The 22,931-nt window shown below is 39.8% G+C and overlaps 1 protein-coding gene across 1 annotated transcript; it reads left to right on the top strand.

Moving 5' to 3' along the window:
• The first annotated feature begins 2,116 nt into the window (after positions 1 to 2,116).
• On the top strand, positions 2,117 to 19,880 carry LOC134481087 (UBX domain protein 7). The gene is made up of 6 exons (XM_063270938.1): positions 2,117 to 2,207; positions 2,944 to 3,071; positions 7,574 to 7,712; positions 14,639 to 15,032; positions 15,144 to 15,223; positions 17,957 to 19,880. Exons 2-6 carry the CDS (start codon positions 3,019 to 3,021, stop codon positions 18,116 to 18,118), a joined length of 828 nt encoding a protein of 275 aa, XP_063127008.1. The 5' UTR covers positions 2,117 to 2,207; positions 2,944 to 3,018; the 3' UTR covers positions 18,119 to 19,880.
• Positions 19,881 to 22,931: the final 3,051 nt, after the last annotated feature.

Raw genomic sequence — 22,931 nt, 5'->3', positions numbered from 1 at the left:
GCTGGGAGGGACAGTAATATAGATGTCCCATGTGTGACTGAGAACTCCACTTATACTTTTCTCTGCGCTTGGACCAATTGTGAATGTATGTACTAACCACTGTCCTCTGTACAAAGAAGTGATAAGTCCTCGATGTCATTTTTAAAAGAATGCCGAGTGTCTCTATGGAAATTTTACTCTTACAGGCCAAAGAGTGTGGCCAGATGCAGAATAAGTGGCTGATGATAAACATTCAAAATGTACAAGACTTTGCATGCCAGTGCCTCAACCGTGATGTATGGAGCAATGAAGCTGTGAAGAATATCATCCGAGAACATTTCATTTTCTGGCAGGTGAGAACGACAATTACTTAAAAAATTTGTAGTATTTGTTTTTATAATACAGGATGTTGAGACAGAATGGGCTGTGAACTGGAAAAAGTGAGCTCAGCTAGCTCATATGTACTTCAGTAGCATCTTGACAAGTCTGTCTACAGTTCCACCACTCAGGAGAAACATAGTATAAGCCACACCATTTACATGTCTCTAGACGTACCCTCTGAAAAACTTCAAGGGAAATGGGAAATTAGCTTTAATCATATGTTTTAAGTCAATAGATGATATACATTAACATTTTAATGGCATGATCTGTTTCTGTTTGAGTGTGTGTCTGTTCGAGTGTGTGTGTTAAGTTCTCAAGATAAGGTCTGTATTTCATGCTTATAGCTCATGCCACCTTAAATTCATCTACTTCATCTACTTAATAACTATACAAGGCCAATGGCCGTCTGTAGTAGATCTGAGAGCATTGGAGAAACATTAAGACATGCTCTATCTTGTGTTTGTTACTCTTTTACTGTTCTTCTTTTAGTGTTCCTTAGTATTCCAACTCTGATAGCGTTTTGTATAAATTGTCTAGTTAAAACAGATAGTCTACCTGTCCCTGTCATTGTTTGGGTTTTATTGCTGTGATGAGACCATGTCCAAGGCAACTCTTATAAAGGCAAACACTTGGGGCTGACTTACAGTTTCAGAGGTTCAGTCCACTATCATCATGGTAAGAGCACAGCAGTGAGAAGGCATCCATCCTCCTTAGTTTATTTTATTATTAAGTTTTTGAGACAGTGTTCCTCTGTCCCTGGCTGTCCTGGAACTCACTCTGTAAACTAAGTTGGCCTCAAACTCACAGAGACTCACCTGTCTCTCCCTCCTGTGTGCTGGAATTAAAGGCGTGAGCCACCTGGTCCAGCTCCTTTTTCACTGTTTGAAACCACCTCAAGTTAGGCCTTGGACTCCTAATCTCTGACCTCAGCCATCTGAGTATATAGGCAGGCCCAGTTTTTTAAAACATTACAGAAAACAACAAAGTAAACTTATCTAAGATGTACTAGTGCTATTCATTTACCTGTTTGTGTTTCACATATGATAAATTCAGAGGGATTTTTTTATTATAAATTTGTGTGTTTGTTCTATATGTATCCATGTGTGATATGGAGGTTTGAGGACAACTTTTGGAAATTGGTTTTCGGCTTCCGGTGTAGGTTGTCAGGCTTGTGCTGCAAGCACTTTTATCTGATGAGTCAGTCCTTTGCCAGCTTCCAAGATTGTTTTTAATGGCACAGTTCCTTTTATTTTAGTCAAATATTGACTGAACATCTCTGCCTAATAACATGTTGGGTTTTTAAACTTATAATAATTTATGTGACTTACTAGAATACAAATACAGTGCTAAACATTGTGGTACACTTGGGAGGCAAAGGCAGGCAGATCTCTGTGAGTTCAAGGATATCTTGGTTACATGGTGAATTCAGGACTGCCAGGGTTATATAGGGAGACCCTGTCTCAGAAGAAAAAAACAAAAAAGTGACAGATGGACAAACACTTGGAAAGGAAGTTAGTACTAGTACTTCTTCTGAACTGAGAAAGGAGGCGGGATGTGTTGGTATATTTATGATGCTTTCAGAAGGGGCTAAGAATAGGATGTTAAATCTATGTATCATTGTTTCTGCTTTAATACGGGGGGAAGAACCTACCATGTTTGCCAAGGCTTATTTGGAAAATTCATTGCCTTTAATAGATAACAAGATCGCAATTAACTTTTTCTAAAGTGGCTTTTTTAAATTTTATTGGCTTAACAGGTTTATCATGACAGCGAGGAAGGTCAGAGATACATACAGTTTTATAAGCTAGGGGATTTCCCCTATGTTTCCATCTTAGACCCACGGACAGGTAAGTTATATCAAATTATAGGCTTGCTTTTTCACAGCTCATTAGGTTTTGACTGGATCTGGTTTCAGCAATGTGATGGTTAAGGGAAGTTTTCTTGCTCGTGTAAACAACTTTGGGTGGATATATTTAGGGATTCTATTTCTTGAGAGAAATACACCATTTTGTATTTGTACAGTTTATTCTTTCAAAGAAAAACTGATACAGTCATCTTTTTATAGGTTCTCCTTAGGGTTTCTGTTATTAAATTAATGAGATTATTTTAGGCACTTGTTGTATTCCTCTAGAGAACTAGAGGTGAGTTGTCCTTATTACTAGTTACATTGTATTTAGATTCTGCTTTGTTTGAGATTTTTCTTCCTAATTGGCTATAATGCAAACACATACTTTTCCTTTCATGATGGATGAGAAGCTTATCTGAGTTTTTTGTTTTTTTTTTTTGTTTTTTTTTTTTGTTTGTTTGGTTTTTTTTTTGGTTCTTTTTTTTTTTTTTTTCCGGAGCTGGGGACCGAACCCAGGGCCTTGCGCTTCCTAGGTAAGCGCTGCTTATCTGAGTTTTAATTGATGTTGTCAATAGGTTATGAAGATACTGGGTAACTTCAGTAAGTGAGAGATGGGGATAGGAGTTTGTAGCAAACTTTAATTATGTATATGTCGATTATTTAATGACTGGCTAGAAAAATTATTGATTTTATGTTTATATGTCTCGATTTTTATTTATTTATTTTTTAATCTTTAGGTCAGAAGCTAGTAGAGTGGCACCAATTGGATGTATCTTCTTTCTTGGACCAAGTAACAGGGTTTCTAGGTGAACATGGGCAACTGGATGGACTTTCTAGCAGCCCTCCCAAAAAATGTGCCCGATCAGTAAGTATAAGTGATAGACAACGGAGTATACCTGTATGTTGGCATTTTTTTGTAAAATGTTTGATGTTAAAATGATATTTATAATAAGAAGTGGAGCTGGCCTCTGGTAGCACACATCTGTAATCCCAGCACTTTGGAGGCAGAGACAAGCACAGGTGAATCTCTGTGAGTTTGAGGCTAGCCTGGTCTACAAAGTGAGTTCCAGGACAGAGAAAGCCTATCTTGAAAAAAAAAAATAGTAGTAATAATAGTAGTGTAAGTAGGGCAGGAGAGATGGCTCAGTGGTTAAGAGCACTGACTGCTCTTCCAGAGGTCCTGAGTTCAAATCCCAGCAACCACAGGGTGGCTCACAACCATGTGTAATGTGATCTGATGCCTCCTTCTGTGTGTCTGAAGACAGCTACAGTGTACTTATATATAAAACAAATAAATCTTTTTTAAAAAAATGTAAGTAATGAACAGTTATGTTTTCTGGATGTACTATATCTTAGCTATCTTATTTTTTGATAGTTTTCTCAAGAAGAATTTCATCTTAATGAAGTCATAATATGTGTCTGTGTGTGTGTGTCCACATAATTGTGTGTGTATGTATATATACATACACACGTATACTTATTTTTGTGACTTAAGCTTACTTATAGAAGAGTAGGTGAGAAATTATTTATAGGAGCATTGGCACCTTTCCAGTGGTTACACCACTAAAGAAAATGTCTTTCCTGTTCCCAGCAACCATTAATTGCTTGTATTCAGGGAGGGTTTGGGCCCTTGTGAGTCCCTTCTATGGCAGGAGGTTGATGGGTCCAATGTTGTGTAGGACTTAGGCAGGTGACATAGCCACTGGTAAGAGCTCCAAATTTTGTCATACCCAGAAGACACTGTTCCACATCCCTCCACCCCACCCCTCACATCTTACATTCTCTGTGCCCTCTCTTCCACAGTGTTCCCTGAACCCTGGAGAGAATGTTATGGATGCTGTAGTCCCATTTACGGCTGAACATTCAGCATGTATTTTCTGCATTTTAACACTTAAGAGTCTTTGCAATAAACCATTGTCCACTGCAAAAGAAAGCTTCTGTAACTATAGCTGACAGCAGCACTAATCTGACTGCTGGAGGCTGTTTCCTACCCCAGGTCCTGGAGACTTGTCTCACCACTAGAAGTTTCTCTGTCTAGTTTTTTTTTTTTTTTTTTCTTTCTTTTTTTTTCTTTTTCCGGAGCTGAGGACCAAACCCAGGGCCTTGTGTTGCTAGGCAAGCGCTCTACCACTGAGCTAAATCCCCAACCCTCTCTGTCTAGTTATATATTTCCTTTTTAACTCGCATCTGTGTGGTATGTTTATATGTATGTATGCCCCTCCCTCCCCTGATATGTGTGTGTGTGTGTGTGTGTGTGTGTGTGTGTGTGTGTGTAAGCTCAAGGTTGACATTTGCCTTCCTTGCCCTCCTTCTTTTTCACTGAGGCAGGGTCTCAGTTGAGCTCAAGGCTCATCAATATGGCTGGTCTGGTTAGACATTGTGTTATAGGGAACCCCCGTTTTGCTTACTGAATGCTGGAGTCATGGGTACTTCATCCACTGAGCATTTATAAGGGTTCTGGGGATCTGGAGATCTGGGGATCTGGGCAATGGTCCTCAAGCTGTTGAAGTAAATGCTTTAACTACTGAATATCTCTTTAGTCCATATGTTTCTTTTAGATGTACTTTGTCAGGCCAATGAGATTTTCTCCTTTTTGGAAGACAGGGAGCCAAAGTGGGCTCAGACTCACTTTATAGCCAATGATATCCTTGAATTCCTGATACGGCTGCCTCTGTCTCCTACCACCATTCCTGTATTCCTTTTCTTCTTAGTTTGCAGGGTATCACATGCCTATGATCTCAGCACTCAGGTATCTGAGTCAAGAGAATTACTGCCAGTTTAAAGACAAAGCTATATAATGAATTCTGCGCTAGTTCAGGCTATGGAGTGAAACCTGTCTAAAAAGAAGTCATAGACAAAATAAGTAAATAAAAACTATAGGGCAAGTAGTACACGAACTTTTTAAATTAGTAAGTAATTTTTTAGGTGGGTTTTTGCACATGTGTGTGTGTGTGTGTTTGTATGAGTATGTGTGTTTATGAGTGTGTGTGTGTTTTGTTTGAGTGTGTGTGTGTGTGTGTGTGTATGTGTGTGTGTGTGTGTGAGTGTTTTGTTTGTATGTGTACTACATGTGTACACTGCCTTCAAAGACCATAAGAAAGTGTTAGATCCTCTGCTACTGGAGTTATGGATAGTCATGAGCTGCTACATGAGTCCTAGGAACTGAGTTCAGCTCTAAGCACCCACAGGTAGCTTATAACCAGCTCCAGGGGAATCTTGACATCTCTGGTATCTGTGGACACTTGCACTTATGTGTGCATATCCACAGACAGAAACACATACAGATTATTAAAATGATAAAAGTAAAATTTTAAAAAAGTAGCAGGTTCTATTAATCTGAACCAACTCTCTAGCCCTAGATGGACTAGAAAGAAACTGGAAAGATTGCTCAGTGGTTAAGAGCACTGCCTGCTCTTTCAGAGGTCCTGAGTTCAATTCCCAGTAACTGCATGGTGACTTACAACCATCTGTAATGGAATCTGATGCCCTCTTCTGGTGTGTCTGAGACAGCAACACTATACTCACACATTAAAAAAAAAAAAAAACAAAAACAAAAACAGAGAAGAGAGTGAGTATTGGATAGTAACTTGTTTCTGTAGACAACTAACGCTTACATTTTAATATGCCTTAAACAGCTCAATGGTTGGGCCACTTCGTAACTTCCATGTGGCTAACACACTCTCCCTTCCAATATTTCTAACTCATCTTTACTAAAGCCTACATTCGATCTTGGCTGCCCCAGAGTCAGACCTGCAACCCTCCTGGACCATGATCCCAGACTCTTTAACATGCTAGCAATGCTCTCTCTTCTGCACTTCTTAGGCCTGGTCTTACTCCTTTCCTGGCATGGCGACTCTCTCCCCTCCTGCTGCTTCCTCAGTCTTTAGCCCAGGGATCCTAAAGTCCTGGCTCTGTCTCCCTGCCACTGGTCACTGGCAACTCTATTTACCAATCAAAATCAACTGGGGACAGGGTTCCTCAGTGTCTTATGTGCAATTGTGTGGATTCCTTTGCGATTTTGGGGACCAAATTAACATAAATAGCGTTATGCCAAATTCACAACATTTCCCCCTTTTTGTCCATTAAAAAGGCCTTTTCTCATATATTGAACATAGTAACAACAGTTATGTAAACTATAAGGTATGATATATGCTAATAATGTCCAGTCTATGAATTTTGTCAACTTAGGAATATTACTCTAACATCTATCCTAACTTAATGAGTTTACAATTCTTTATCTGAATTATGTTTTGACTTTAACTTGCATTACCATCTGAAAACCATCCTTTCAAATCTATATCATCTTTCTTAATGCTAAACAACTTAAGTTTGATTATGAGACTATCATTAGTCTTCAACCGTGTCAGAGAAATATTCCCTGAATATAGAGGAAGCACGAAAACATCCTTCCAAAACTGAAACAGTTTCCAGAGACAGCTGACTGCCTGGACAGTCCCCCATTCCTCATATGCCTTGTAGCTTCTGTCTTCAGCCTTCTGGCCCCGAATTGACAGACCGTAAGTGAAGCAGGAACTGTGAAGGACCAGCGTATGCTGTCTTGGCAGAGCTAAGCTACTGACTGTCCTGCTGACATGGGCGATGGAGATGTATGTATATACATACACGCATACATACACACACACACACACACACACATACATATATACACAGTTCATATATACACATAAACATAAATAAAATCTTTTTTTTTTTTTTTTTTTTTGGTTCTTTTTTGCGGAGCTGGGGACCGAACCCAGGGCCTTGCGCTTCCTAGATAAGCGCTCTACCACTGAGCTAAATCCCCAGCCCCAAATAAAATCTTTTGAAGGGGGATTGGGGTAGGACAATTGGTTAGACGTAAGAAAGCTAGCTTTAGCATCTGTTATCCAGTCTCATGCTTAGAAGGCTCAGGACTTGACTGAAGTTTTGATTGGATCTGTCTGAATTGCTGGGTTAACCAAGGTCTTTGGGAATCACCCGCTATTCCTAAAGCTCTTCTAGGAGCAAGTCTCTGGAAACAGCTTCGGGAGGCAGGGAGCTGGAGCAGCAGGTCATTTCATCGTTCCCATGATGAACTTGTCAGAGCTGCACATGCCGCAGTATATGACTCTTACAGCCTAAGTTCAGTTCTGTACAGATGATTATATGGATTGTGCAAGTGCACAGATCACTTAAGGATGAGTTTGTTTGCTCTTTGTTTGAGCAGATGAAAGAGAACTGTCTTTGTATGAGTTGATTTGATCAATAGCCAATTGTAATGAATCTTCATAAGTGCCATGTGAAGGATAGCATGATGAATCTTTTTCTTTTTAATTTTTTATTGGTTATTTTGTTTATTTACATTTAAAATATTGTCCCCCTTCCCAGTTTCCCTTCTGAAAACTCCCCATCCGCCTGCCTCCACGAGTGTGCACTCCTACCCCAACGCCCTGGCATTCCCCTACTCTGGAGCACCAAACTGTCACAGGACCAAGGGCCTCTCCTCCCACTGATGCCAGGCAACATGGTGAATCTTATTTCTTTATTCCATGTATGTGAGTACAATGTTGCTGTCTTCAGACACACCAGAAGAAGGCATCAGATCCCGTTACAGATGGTTGTGAGCCATCATGTGGTTGCTGGGAATTGAACTTAGGGCCTCTGGAAAAGCAGTCAATGCTCTTAACCACTGAGCCATCTCACCAGCCCCAGCATGATGAATCTTAAGGATTCCATAAGCAACAAGATTTATTGTCTAATTTTAGCTGAAGTTTTGGCTAGAGACATTTTTATATCTAAACCAGGTGTAGGACTGTTCCCATGTGGAGGAGTCAGCACATAAGTAGCATTAGACCAAATCCACAACGTTAACCTGGTGCTGTCTGTTATACAGTGTTACGGCAAATCTAGTCATGTAAGCCATCGCATGTCCCATAAATAAATCTACCTACTTGATGTATGTGATAAATTAGACTTACGTTTATTATTATTATTTGTTTTTTAAAGACAGGTCTCTGTTACATAGCTTTAGCTGTCCTATAACTCACTTTGTAGATTAGGCTGGCCTTAAACTCGCAGATATCCACCTATCTCTTCCTTTCACGTGCTGGAATTAACAGTGTGTGCCACCACACCAAGATACTTTTTTAAAAATTAATTATGGGGCAGTAGGAAGAAGACAGAGAGAGTTCAAGACCATCTGGAACTACATAGTGAGTTTTGGGTCAATCTGGGCTATATAAGACTCTGTAAGAAAAGAAGACAATAATACAGGGCTGGAGAGATGGCTCAGTCCATATGAACACTTGCTTCTCTTCTAGAAAACCCTAATTTGGTTCCCTGCACCCACATCAGACAGCTCACAACCACCTACAGCCCACTTCCCAGGGGATTCAATGCCTTCTTCTAGACTCTGGTACCAGGCGTGCACATTGTATAATACACAGATGTTATAGTCTGACCCTTCTCCTCCCAGAAGAAGTGTAGCCATCTTGTTCCATGCCTGCCAGCTCTTTCATATCATTGCTGTAACATGTCTGCCAGTCATTGACACAGAGAAGTGACTTGGCTTAAGACGTGCTGACCACACACCCTGTTTTATTCTGTATGTTCTGAATGTTCTGTATGACATTTGCTAATCTTAAATTCTACAGAGCTTTATGTAGGACCCATCAAATCAAAGGTCAACATGAACTGCTATGCCTAAAATATCTTGAATCAGAGCTGACCACTGGGCAGCCCTTCCTGTACCTACATATGAGCTCACTATGGTTTTCGTGACTGACTCTGAAGAATGTTACAAATAAGCCAAAAGTTATGGTTATAATACTCATGCTTTGTTATCTCAATGATCTGAAATTCCCCTGTTCACCACCCAGCCACCACCCTGCTTACCTTATTCAGGACCAATCAGCTTAAAGCTTAGCTGGTGATATTTTGCCTAGTAAGCCAAGAGCTCACCTCCTTGTCCTTTACACTTTTGAACCTGGTTGTTCCTATAAAAAGCCTGCCCCAAGAGCAGACTAGTGCCACAGTTAGGATTTTCCTTCTTGTGGAACTGGATGTCCAGTATGATGGTGTGTTCAGTGAACTATTCTTGCTTCTCTGAGAATGGTGTCTGTTAGGATCGTGTGACAGTTTCCTGAATACCAATGCTAAATAAAGAAGTTCCATTCAGATGGTCCCTAGTTTGTGATTTTTAAAAACGAAATCTGTGATATTCAAAACTTGACCAAGAAAATACAGAAATTTGCATTTCTCTGGCTGTTAAGATCGCTCAATGGTGGGGGCTGGAGAGATGGTTCAGAAGTTAAGAGCACCAGTTGTTCTTCCAGAGGTCCTAAGTTCAATTCCCAGCAACCACATCGTGGCTCACAACCATCTGTAATGCAATCCTCTTCTGGCGTGTCTGAAGACAGCGTACTCATATACATAAAATAAATAAATTGATCTTTTAAAAAAAAAAAAAGAAGAAGAAGAAGATGGCTCTGTGGGTAAAAACACTTCCTACCAAACAGGATGACCTGAGTCTAATCTCTCTACAACCAGTAGAGAGGAAAGAGTGGACTCCTGATTGGTGTCCTTTGATTTACATGTGTACACACTGACTGAACCACCTTAAACCCACCAAATTTAAAGAATTTGCACTTCTCATCATTATGAAGTTTTTATTATAATTATTAAGCTTTTGGGAATTTAGTTCGTTCACTCCTATACATCATCCAAATGTATTTCTTTTCTTTTTTGAGACAAGATCTTACTGTATAGTGCATGCTAGGATTCAAACTTAAAAGCTTCCTCCCTCAGCCTCTCCCAAAGTGTTAAATCCTGGGATATAGCATGCATCATCATGCCATATTTTGGTAATGTTATTTTCTTGTGTGTGTTTTTTTTTCCTTCCCCACCCACTATCTTCTTGTTTTGAATGTTAAGAATCATTGCATTTAGTGAAAAGCAAGGGAGACCTGTTTTTCTGATATTTAATCATTTTAAAGAATTGTAGTTTGGCTTTATTTAACTTTTTTTTTTTTTATTTTGACCCAATTGGTAAGATATAATTGCCCACTTAAACATACAAAGCCCGGTACCATCCATCCCTAAGAACATTGATAACAACCTGTTAACATCACCTGCCATGGCTTCTCCCCTCTCTCCAGTCTCCTTTCTCTCCCGCTCTGTCCTAGTCTCCTCCTCTTCCTTCAAACTTCTCTTCCGCCCATCCTTCCTTCTTCAATGATAGGCCTCCTTCTATCCTGTACCTGCCCCTCACCTGTACTTTACAAATTCAATGGGGAGGTGGTTCTGGTGAAGTCACCTGAGTTCTGAGTACATGACTAGGCTGCTGTCCTTGGGGCAGTGGAATTAGCATCAAAATACAGATAACTTCAGGGCAAACCACAACATTTCCCCCCCTTTTGTCCAGGTAAAAAGCCATTTCACTTATATATAAATTGAGTACAATTATTACCATTCTACAATTTATAAAGCATATGATATACTCAACACCCAGTCCATCACTATATGAGTTAGATAGAACATTTAGTTCTTCATTCCAGCTTAAGAAAGGCTTAAAATCTATATTATATCTTGGCTAGCTTGTATACTATCTGATAACTATCCAATAAAATATGTATATTCAGAGTTATACAGCCTGATAAGCTATGAGACTATAATCAGTCTTCAACTCCGTCAGAAATCTGGGAATGACCAAATCTCTATACACATAGGAAGCCTAACACAGCTTCCAGAACTGAGAGGTTTTAAAGACAAATCTCCACTAGCACAGTCCCCTGTTAGCAACATGTGAGCGCAAGTCTTCAGCCTTCTGGCCCAAAATCAACTGACAGACTCTTGAAATGCAGATTTTGAAGGGCTGATCACCCTGTCTTGGCAGAGTTTATCAGTCAACTATTCTGCATAATGTGTCCTTTTCTGGACAGTATTAATCTGCAGATGAAACAGGCAGTTTTGTCCAGCGGCTGCCTAGCCACAAAGTATTGCCTCACCTGGAGGTAGAGATGTTCAAATTCTTCATTAAATCCACCAAAGGGGAACTGTTAGGAGCTCAACAAAAGATAAATAATTTTAAATCTCAAATTTTGTGGGTTTCTGACGTTTTTGAAAACTACCTATATAAGACAATCTGAACTGTTGTCTTTATATCTTAATAATATCTTGAAAGTTCTCTCACAAAGTCAGCAATATGTTTGCTATTTGGCCCTTAACTCACATGTGTAATCAACTCAGAAGTTTGTAATGACATCAATAGAAGGACTGGCTCTAAACCTTGTACTTTTAATCTCTTTTAACAAATAAATTCTATATCAAAACAAAGATATGGTTTTAGCTTAGTTAACAAATAAGATTATGACTGTATAACTCAATCTACCTAAATCCTCCCTGTTAAATTACAACCAATTTTAAGTACCTCATAAAAACAACTTTAGAATAACCACTTTCAGCCCCCCAAAGTCCAGGGAATTGGGGCGATGACTCCTCCATAACTTCTTCAAGCTGTACATGGGTGTTGAGATATCCTTAAGGGTAGGGTGTAGGAAGAATGAAACAAATGCTGTAGCTGATGTGTCCTGACTGGTCCCAGCTGTAAGTCCTTGAGGGGGTTGGGGATTTAGCTCAGTGGTTCGGTCCTGGGTTAGCCCTGGGTTCGGTCCCCAGCTCCAAAAATAAGACAAAGAAAAAAGAAAGAAAGAAAGAAAGAAAGTCCTTGAGACCAGGAATCCAAGTAGGCATACTCTGTAAAATCCAACTCTCAAGACAAAAGTTTAGAATCGAGATATCTTTTTGTTTGATTCTCCTGAATCTAATTTTCAGGCGGTCTACCTCTATCAAATCTGATCAGTATGACTCTGTGATGTTTCCAGAGCCTAATCACACTTTAAAAACACAAAGACAAAATCTTTATCCCAAAATACTGTTCCTTTCTCTGAAACCAGAAAAGCTTGTATCTTGCACTCTCTCCCAGAGTAATAATATAACCATAAAACTCAAAGTCACACCCATTATGAAGATTAAACAATTTTTAAAAAAGGAAGTAAGCTAAACAATGAGCCTGATAGGCTTTTGTACTCTATAATATCAGGAAATGAACCCAGAATTTCTGTGGAGCCCATGTTAAGAGACTTCGAGCTTCCTGTTGTTATAAATATCAAGAGTAACCACAAACCCTCGCTAGCCGGCATCAACGAGCCATATGGCCTTTAGCAGGGTAATTCATAAGACAAACCAAATACTTTCCATCAATTCCAATATCAATAAGCAACATATCAAACCAGAACTTTAGCCCAAAATATCTCAAATCTGTCAAACTCTCTACCCGGAGCCACAGATTTTTATTTAACCTTAATAACTTCTATAATATATGCCTGCATTCACTGTCCCTGGTGTTACAGACGTTTATCACAACTCTCTACTTGGAGTTAGTGACCAATTTTTCCCTATCTAAGTTCTGAACCATAGATGAAAATCCCCAGATGATTCCACCACGTGATTCGGGTAATCTCTGTACTCTCCTTAAAACAAACTTAAACACCTTCTATCAATTCTAAAACCAACAAACAACTTAAAACTCAGGACTTTAGCCCAAAATATATCCATCTGTCAAACTCTCTACCCGGAGCCACAGATTTTTCTTTAACCTTAATAACTTCTACAATATATGCCTGCATTCACTCTCCCTGGTGTTACAGACATTCATCACAACTCTCTACTTGGAGTTAGTGACCAATTTTTCCCTAAGTTCTGAACCGTGGATGAAAATCCCCACCTGATTCAGGTAATCTCTTTACTCTCTTCTTTCTAAAAACAAACTCAATCACTTTTTAATAATACCTGTAATTAAGAAATAGCTTGTCTAACTAGGATTTCAACCCAAAATTCCTGTGGAGCCCACGTTAAAAAGAATATGAGTATCCTGAAAGACTTTCTAAACAACTTTCTTTAAAAAGCAGCTTTTAATCTCTAACTCTCTGATCTGTCAATACTTCTCACACAGCAGGGGACCTACAGCCTGCCAGCCCAGGTGGCTTCCCCATTTCTTTGTTTGAATTCCTGCATTTAAGATACCACATGACTTAATATGGCACCTGCCTCCTCTTTTTTTTTTTTTTTTTTTTTTTTTAGAGATTTATTCATTTCTTATATATAAGTACACTGTAGCTGTCTTCAGACACACCAGAAGAGGGCATCAGATCTCTTTACAGATGGTTGTGAGCCACCATGTGGTTGCTGGGAATTGAACTCAGGACCTCTGGAAGAGCAGTCGGTGCTCTTAACCGCTGAGCCATCTCTCCAGCTCGCCAGCCTCCTCTTACTTAGAAAATAAAAACTTTCTCTCAACTCTCAGGATTACTAGTGGATTCTTGCCCATCACCTTGGCTTGCCATCTGTTGTAAAAATATAAAAATAAAAAAGTAAAGCTGTCTTTTACCCCGCTAGGTCCGCACCGCGGTGCCCCAAGATATCTGCTAGATATCTTGGCTGAAACACATTCCAGCCACACACTTTCCTACACTCAAACCCTCACATAAAAGAACACACAACGGGGTTGGGGATCTAGCTCAGTGGTAGAGCACTTGCCTAGCAAGCACAAGGCCCTGGGTTCAGTCCCCAGTTCAGAAAAAAAGAAAAAAGGAAAAAAAAAAAAAAAAAAAGAACAAACAACACAATAATCTTTGACCCATTTGATAAGATATAATTGCCCACTTAAAAATACAAAGCCCGGTACCATCCATCCCTTAAGAACATTGATAACAACCTGTAAATACACAGAGCAGAATCTTAACATCACCTGCCATGGCTTCTCCCCTTTATTTAACTTTTATTGAACTATTTTTTCAACCTTTATTTCTATTTACTTATTTATTTGCTTTTTAGACGAGGCTATTACACTTTTTCTTTTTTCTTTTTTCTTTTTTTCGGAGCTGGGGACCGAACCCAGGGCTTTGCGCTTGCTAGGCAAGCGCTCTACCACTGAGCTAAATCCCCAACCCTTAACTTTTTTTTTAAAGCAAAAAATAATGAACTCTTTTCTTGGCTTTGTTCATTTGATGCCAAAAATTCTGGGCTTAAAATACCAGTGTGCTAAGTTCTATGAGATCTTTGTGTTGTTTTTGTTTTAGACATGGTCTCACTGTGTCTCACAGGCTAGCCTAGGACTTCAAGCAATCTCACACCTCTGCTTCATGAATGCTGGCATGATGTTACACCGTATCCAGCTTAATGATAGTCTTTTATTTTTGCTTTTAAAATATTCGTTCCAATTTGTCTTTCTGATACTGAGTTCTTGCCTTCACATGGTATAAGAGACAGATTCCACTTTGGCAGAAAATCATAATGGCAAGTTGACTGGTTTGTTAGACCCCGTTTGGGTGGGTTTGTTTGTTTGTTTTTTGGTCTAACTATTCTTTCAACCTTTGTTTTGACTGCACCTCACAGGAGAGCCTCATAGATGCCAGTGAAGACAGCCAACTGGAAGCTGCCATCAGAGCCTCCTTGCAAGAGACACATTTCGACTCAGCACAGGCAAAACAGGATAGCCGCTCAGATGAAGAGTCTGAATCGGAACTTTTTTCTGGCAGTGAGGAATTCATATCGGTTTGTGGCTCTGATGAAGAAGAGGAGGTAGAGAATCTTGCTAAGTCCAGAAAGTCTCCTCATAAAGATTTGGGGCATAGAAAAGAGGAGAACAGAAGGCCACTGACAGAGCCCCCAGCCAGAACTGAGCCTGGCACAGCCACAAACCATCAAGGATTGCCAGCCATGGATTCTGAGGTCTTGGAGATGTCACCTGAAAAGTCAGATGGAATAGTGGAGGGGATAGATGTAAATGGTGGGTTATGGTATAGACCTGCTTTACCTACTAAACTCGAATGTACTGAATGACTTGCTTTAGCTAATCTCCCATATTAAACACCTATGTATGTATATAACTCTTCCTTAGGACCAAAAGCACAGCTGATGCTGCGGTACCCAGATGGAAAAAGGGAACAGATTACTCTTCCAGAGCAAGCTAAATTACTGGTGAGTTTACCCCACTGAAACATTTGTTTAAAGCAACGAAACTAATTGTTTATGCTGGTAGGGGTCAAACCCATAAGCTAATGCATGCTAGGTAAACCCCTACAATACTATACCTTACCTCAGAGAAAGGAGGAAACTTAAGTAAGTCAGATTCTTGACTCGAGAGTCTATCTGATACCTAACTGGAAACTCATCTGACAAGGGTCTTAGTTTTTTGGGTTTTGTTGTTTTGGTTTGTTCATTTTTTCTTTTTTTCTTTTTCTTTTTTTCGGAGCTGGGGACGGAACCCAGGGCCTTGCGCTTGGCAAGCGCTCTACCACTGAGCTAAATCCCCAACCCCTGTTCATTGTTTTTTGCTTGTTTGTTTGTTTGTTTTGGTTTTGAAGCAGGATGTTACTATGTAGCCCTAGCTAGCCTGTAATTCACAGCGATTTGCTGCCTACCTCAGCCTGCTTAATTCTGTGATTAAGAGTGTGGAGGTTTTGAGGTGAGGTCTCACTTCCTAGTCTGGGCAGCCTGAACCTAAAGCAATCTTTCTGCTTAGCCTGCTAAGTGCTGCAGTTACAATCATGAGTTGTCATGCCTGTCTTTTTTAATTATTTTCTTTCCTTCTCATTATTTTAGGCAAGCTACAGGCCAGCCAAGGCTTTTCAGTTTTGTGTTTGTGTGGAAACATACTTACTTCTGAAGGTCCACTGTCATTTTTTGGTTTATTTGTTTTCAAACTTTTTTTCCGCGTGTGTGCGTGCGTGCGTGTGTTGTTTTCAAGACAGGGTTTCTATGACTAACATAGCTTAACCTTTGGATGGTCCTCATTCCTAGCCCCTCTTTGGTCAAGTACCTGGCTTGTTATTGTGCCTGGGATTAGTCCCTCTCCTCATTTCTACAACAAAATACCTGCTAGAAACAACTTAAGGGAAGAAAGGTTTCTTTTGGTTCATGGTTTCAAAAAGATTTCAGCCCTCCAGAGCAGGATAGGTGTGGCTGTGTGAGAGGGTGGCAGAAGTCCTCTGTCTTGACTGGGTACTAGAGACTCGTTTGTGTGGCTTTGAGCCAGGAACAGAGCTAGAAGGGTGGATAGGCCCTTTAGAGTCTTGCCTGTGGTGACCTACTTCTGCCAGCCGGGCCTAGCCCCTAAAAGCTCATAATGTGAGCCGTAGGGGGAGAGGCCATTTAAATTGAAACCATACAGCTGAAGATACTTAGGCTAATTGTTGAAGACTGACAAGTAGTAGTTTCTGGCTAGTGCCCAACACCAAAGACCACTGTTTGAAATGGGACAAAGGCAAGAGAAAGAGCAAATCTACTAAGTGCCTGTCTTAGTCAGGGTTTACTGCTGTGAACAGACACCATGACCAAGGCAACGCTTATAAGGACAACTTGGGGCTGGCTTACAGGTTCAGAGGTTCAGTCCATTATCATCAAGGCAGGAGCATGGCAGCATCCAGGCAGGCATGGTGCAGGAGGAGCTGAGAGTTCTACATCTTCATCTGAAGGCCACTAGAAGACTGGCTTCCAGGCAATGAGGATAAGGCTTAAAGCCCATGTCCACAGTGACATACTTCCTCCAACAGGGACACACCTCCAAATAGTCCACTCCTGGGCCGAGCATGTTCAAACCACCACAGTGCCCTTCTCAGTCTTCTTGTTTTGCTACCAGACTTTGGTATAGAAATGTTAAGTGGAATATTCCAGAATCCATTCATAAGTTTTAAGTTACATACTGTTCTGAATAGTACAATGAAAAATCCTACCATCACATTCCATCACCTAGGATGTGAACCACTCCCATTATAACTAGGCTGTATACCTGAGAGTCAGTAGCCATCTTAGTTTATCAAATGAATGTTATAGTTACTTCCAGGTTTCTGGTCAAGAAGCTTTTAAAACTTATATATTTAGGAAAAAATACACTTTCAAGGCTAGAGATGGCTCAGCGGTTAAGAGCACCAACTGCTCTTCCAGAGGTCCTCAGTTCAAATCCCAGCAACCACATGGTGGCTCACAGCCATCTATAATGGGATCCAATGCCCTCTTCTGGTGTGTCTGAAGTGAACAATATACTAACATACATAAAATTAATAAGTCAGTGTGAGTGTATGTATTTTTGCAAGCTGTTTAGTAACTTTTATTATAGTGATGTTCCCGAAGCTTAAGAGAAGTAATGCTGACATTTTATTACAATATGGCATTTTATTTCTAGTTGTTTATATAGAGGTCTGTACTATTATTAGACAAGTCCAGTGATCGTGGTGTATATTTTCTAGGGACAAGGGTTACTACTGAGTAGACCATTCTTTTGAGAAGTTTAGTTGGAAAACTGAGTAGAAAACTAGAGAATAGGTAGGTAGGTAGATGGCAGGTAGACATCAGATGACTGATTATCTGACAAGAAAGTATTTGTGGAGAGGGAAGTTCTGAAGAAATTGTAACAGACAGTTGTGTGGTCATAGTTGACAGAATGAAAGGACATACTCTCTGATGAGGGAAAAAAACTGGGTGCTATATTTTATAAATATTGCCTGGATTTATGTATGGAGGGGTTAACAATGACTTTTTCAGTATTGATCACATAGTAATCCTAAATTACTGGATATAGGTTTATCTTACTATCCAAAGGGTTATGTTGACCTTCTGTTGGCTTTGATTATTTGAATTAGAGTACTCTTGTAAATTAGTCATCATGGTATTTATTTCCAGCTAATGGTTTTGTCTTACTCTGGTTTTTTGTAGGCTCTGGTGAAGCATGTCCAGTCTAAAGGATATCCAAATGAACGTTTTGAACTTCTCACCAACTTCCCTCGGAGGAAGCTCTCTCATCTGGACTATGACATTACCTTACAAGAGGCTGGCCTCTGTCCTCAAGAGACTGTCTTTGTACAGGAAAGAAATTAACACCATGGCCTGACCTCTCTCAGCTTACCCCCTTTTCTCTCTTCCTGTGAGATACCATGTCACTTAAGTATGCATTTTGGCTCATAGGACTATAGAGCCAAAGCTGGGCAAGCAAGTCACCTGCCTTTTCTCTATCTCTTTCTGTCACTTGTAAATCATTCTCCTTCCCTTATCTCTGTCTTCTTTCTTCCTTTCTCACTTTGTTCTTTCTTACCAAATGTGGTGACCAAATGGAAGTGTAAGAATAAGGATAGCATCTCTCCTAGTGCTGGCAGCACCAAATGTGGCTCTAATCAGTGGTCTCTTGCATGACACCTTTTGGGGACCTAGTGTTATTACTTCTAGACTCTGTTGACAAAGAATGGCTAGAATCAGAATTAAAACGGCCCCCATTTTTGGTAGGAAAAGGAAATTCTTTTAACATGAAGTTTGTTCATCATGTAGGAAGATGTCATGATGAAATACCCAGGCTTTTGTTCATGTGGGAAAAGCATCCTTTATACTGTTGGTCATCATACTTAAAATTTCTCTGAAGGTTTCCCATCTTCTAGTTACAAGCTGTTTCCATGATGTGTGTTTTGGCAGAATCAGTGCTCAGTGTATTGTGTGTAGCACAGGGTGGTTTTCAATGTCCTAGCCTGCAACACTTTCCTTTATTAATACTCTATCACTTATCTTCCTCTTTTCACTCCTAGGATGAAACTTTAGTAAGCATCTTGTGTCTGGACTAGGAAGGTGCTTGCTGGTTTTGCCTGCACAGCAAATTAGTTCCTTTGCTCCATTGTCTGACGTATTCTGTAGGAAGGCAGGTGTTCAATAATCATGTAGTACGATGGCTTTGTAATTGTAACCACTGTGGTTATTGATCGTCCTATGTGCTTAAGGCATACTTGGGTGTGTCCCAGCGTTCAGTGGGGTGGGAGGTGGGGACAAAAGCCTGCAGCTGAGAGTTGCTAACGATGTTCTTTTGGTTAGAAATAGTGATTTGTTTTTACCCCCAATTGGAATAATATCTAAAATGTTTAATAACTAATTGGCTTTAATTCCTCATGCTGTTTTATTTTAGAAAATATCAAAACTCAGTCTCTGAGAGGAAGACCTTCAAACTTGGTCCATACGACAGCAGTTAGTAAGAGAGAGATTACTGGTAATCGTCAGATGTGAGTTTTTTTTTTCTGCCAACAGAAGTCACATTCAAATTGTATTTGGTGAAAGCTTTTCAGTGTTACTTAGAAGAGGCCACCTGAGCCTACGTAGTACTATTCCTCAGCTTCACTCCATGCTCGGTTCTTTCCTTGAGCTTTAAGTAGAGTTCTCTAGCAGGGCGGGCAGAGTGATTTGGTGGGAAAATCAGAACCATGTCTGTAGAATGACCTGTCTCATCAGTTGAAGATCCGGAGGATTCTTGAACCTGTACACAATCCAAATTGTGATTACTCAGGAATCTTTAGATTCCTGTGTACCTGCACACCTCTCTCTTGGCAACTAGGGATTAAAAAGATAAGCTAAAAGATGTGGTGTGTTGCTAGTATGCAATTATAGAATGTGGTTATTAATGGTTGGATTTTGAGGGACCTCCCTAAAGAATGGGTTATGTATCTCCAAAGGAAATCATGGAAAATTCTGTTATTTTTCAGTGAGTCCTTTTGAATTAATGTTCTTACTTTTTTTCTAAGTCTGTGTAAGTGCTTATGTATAAGTATATAATTGTATAAATATTTATAAATATATTTATATAATTACAATTTCATTTATACCTTGAGTCAAAGTTCTCTCTTTGGATTGGTGACTGAATAACACCACTTTGGTGTTTTCATAGTGCTAAGGCTCAACCAGCAGTTTGGATTTATTTAGCAAGCATGTTAATTCCTCAGTTGTATCTCTCAACTTGAATAAAAACTGGCTGTCTGAGGAATAGACTCTCAGAGGCTTAAAAATAAAACTAGTCAAGGTCAGCAGTCTGATGCTTCGGGAGCCACAGGGTAAAGAGTGAGAGAGTACCCGGCTACGCTACACTGGCACTGTCTCCTCTGCTGGTGTAGGCCCAGCTAACGCCCAAGTCAGTCAGAAACGTGAAGTCAAGAATTTCCCCTTAGAAGACTCTGCTGCACCTTCTTGTCCTTGTGGGTTAGGTTCTCTTTATACAGCAAAACCTATCTTGAGAACCTGAGGCAGGATGTTCAGAAGTGAGAGGGTGTATACAGTTCTTTTTTATATGCTTAGCAATGGCAAATCCATTGATGAGAAACCAAAGTAAGATGACCAAGTATATATGTGAGCTAAGAGAACAGGGCGTTATATAGTCAAGATGTTCAGCTATAGAGGACGTTCATTTAAGGTTGACAAGGAGTATGATTATCAGGGTTGGCCATGGGTGGAAGGGTTATGGATTATACATGAGAGAAATAAGTGGGGATGTTGCCTTTCTTAAGAATTTAATCTGCATAAGGAGTTTGCCTTAGTTCTGCAAGTTATTTTTCTTTCAAGGGACAGTCAGATAAGGTCTGTGTGGTTAGTAAGGTATAGTGATTCCCTGTATGTAGTAGAAATAGCTCAAACGTTGTTTTTAAGAAAGGAGGAAAGGGACAAGATAGACTTGAGTGACATATAGAGGGAATGGAAATTTGTAGGAAACGTGAAAGGGGTGCTGTGTGGACTTGACTAGAACAGTGCCAGGGGAAGGGAGCAGCTAGCTTATGTGGTGTGTACTCTGTGTGCATTGCCTCCTTCAGTCTTCATGCAGTCCCTACACAGTCTGTTTGCCTTCTACTCATCTGTAAGTGTGGAAGAAAACTGGAATTCATACAGCTTGTTCAATACATTGTTACTAGTAAGGGCCCAATTAGAATTAGAGCCCGAGTCTGTTCTTTACCTTGTGTGCTGTGTCGTCCTATGTCAATTGGGGTCCATTTACTCTAAAGGTCACCTTATTATCATTACTCTAAGGCCATCTTAATATTATTTGGATTTATAAACTAAAGATCTTTGTTTCTTTGAAGATGGAAGACATAGTTGGGGTCAAGATTATGGGACTTGCACTACCCTATAGAAATCTTAATTATGCCATTTTAAAGAGAATATTTTTTTCTGATAGATTATCCATGATAGATTATTAAACAACACTTTGTTTTTATACCATGTTCTATCTTGTATTCAAATCTACTGTATTAGTGCTCTATTTACTCTTTAATCAAAAGTTGGAAATATTTGGAAAGCTAAAATTTGGTTTGACTGTTTTATCTAGTTAGGGAGTCATTTATATACATGGATAACAGCCAAAAGGTGAATTTTATCTTTTTCAGGATTAAACTGTTATTACAGTAGGAACTTAGGAGATAAGGGTAGTGTAAGTTTAGTTAGGGCTGTCTTCGCAGAGAAGACAGACAGACAGTGGCAAGCACGGTAACTCATTCTTTGACTCCCCCTCTTGTAAATACTAGATTTGAAGCATGAAGTTTATCAATAAGGCAAGACAAAGGTACTAAAGGATTTTGAACTCCAGTACTAAAAACCCTTTAAATTAGCAAGGATCTCACTTGAACACTTAAGAAAAATGTCAGAGGGCTCCTGAAAACTGAAGGCAAGATTTCCCTTACTGGGTACAATACATGGTGTTTGGCACTGAGAGGAGGAGCCTGCCTGGTGGGGTCAGTGCACCACTGTCAGGAGCAGCTTTTCTTCCTCAATCTTGAATTTCGTTTTTGAAATACAGAATTGGACTAGATTAGTAGTTCAACTCAGAAGACTCTACAGTTTCAACATGGGTGGGGAATGGTGGGGTCAACTACCAACAGAAGTCAGCTCGTGGAGGAAGTATAACGTGGGCCTGGAGTCGCCCTACTGAAGACCTTAGGTCCACCCCGAAGTTTTAAGCATCTGATTATTTTATGTCATCCTCAGACTGATTAAAGTACGAAAAGTGCACTTGCTAATCAGTTCATTTGGGGCTTTTCCCCGTATTCAAGTATCTTTTGCCCAGTCTTTTTACAGACCTCATTGTGATGACTGAAATCCCTTAGTACAATAATTACAGATCTAGTGATCTTTAAACAGCCAAGTATTTGTTTTTAACAATGACTTAACTGTAATGAATGCAGAACAGATAATGTCTCCAGTATGGGAGCTGTGTTTGTGTGCTTTAAGCTAAGGACTGGCAATCACAAAGCTGAATGGTGTGAGTTGTGAAGTTCATACTTGTTTTGGGCAGAGGTGACCTTTTCAAGATTTCCATCAAGTTGATGTTTAAAAATAGTTCTTGTCCCATAGAATGGATTTTTGTCTCACCTTTTAGAGATCTTTCATTTATGTACTTGACAATAAGTTACAGAGTACAAAATTGTGAGTAGTGTCATGTGTAAAACTAAAACTTGAAAAGTAATGAGGGTAGGAAGAGCCGGCCCTGCGAGGGCTCACACTTCTCCAGCAGCGTAAGCCTTAATGAATAGGCTGCTTCTAGGCAGTCACTCTGCCACCCAAGTTACTCCCCAGTCACTCCCTGAACGAACACCTGAAGGTCCTGTGAGCGAGCAGTGAACAAATTCCAGTGTTACTGGTTTGCCTTACTTAACGTTTCAGTTCTTTACTGTGAAACTTAGAATACCCAGTCCACATTTTAGAGTGGGGAAAGTATGTTCTTCAGAACTCAAAATAACCAAAGAGAACCATTCTAATATATTGATTTCTGGTATAATACAGAGATTTAAATACTTCAGTGATGGTTATTTGGATTTTAGACTCACCTTGTGTCAGTTCTGGTAATGAGAGAGCTTGGAAGTAAAGGTATTTGGCTTGTACAGTTAAGAACAGAGATTAG

Source organism: Rattus norvegicus, chromosome 11, assembly GCF_036323735.1.
Source record: "Rattus norvegicus strain BN/NHsdMcwi chromosome 11, GRCr8, whole genome shotgun sequence".
Taxonomy (NCBI): domain Eukaryota; kingdom Metazoa; phylum Chordata; class Mammalia; order Rodentia; family Muridae; genus Rattus; species Rattus norvegicus.
The sequence above is the reverse complement of the archived record's forward strand: the minus strand, read 5'-3'. Positions and strand labels throughout refer to the sequence as shown.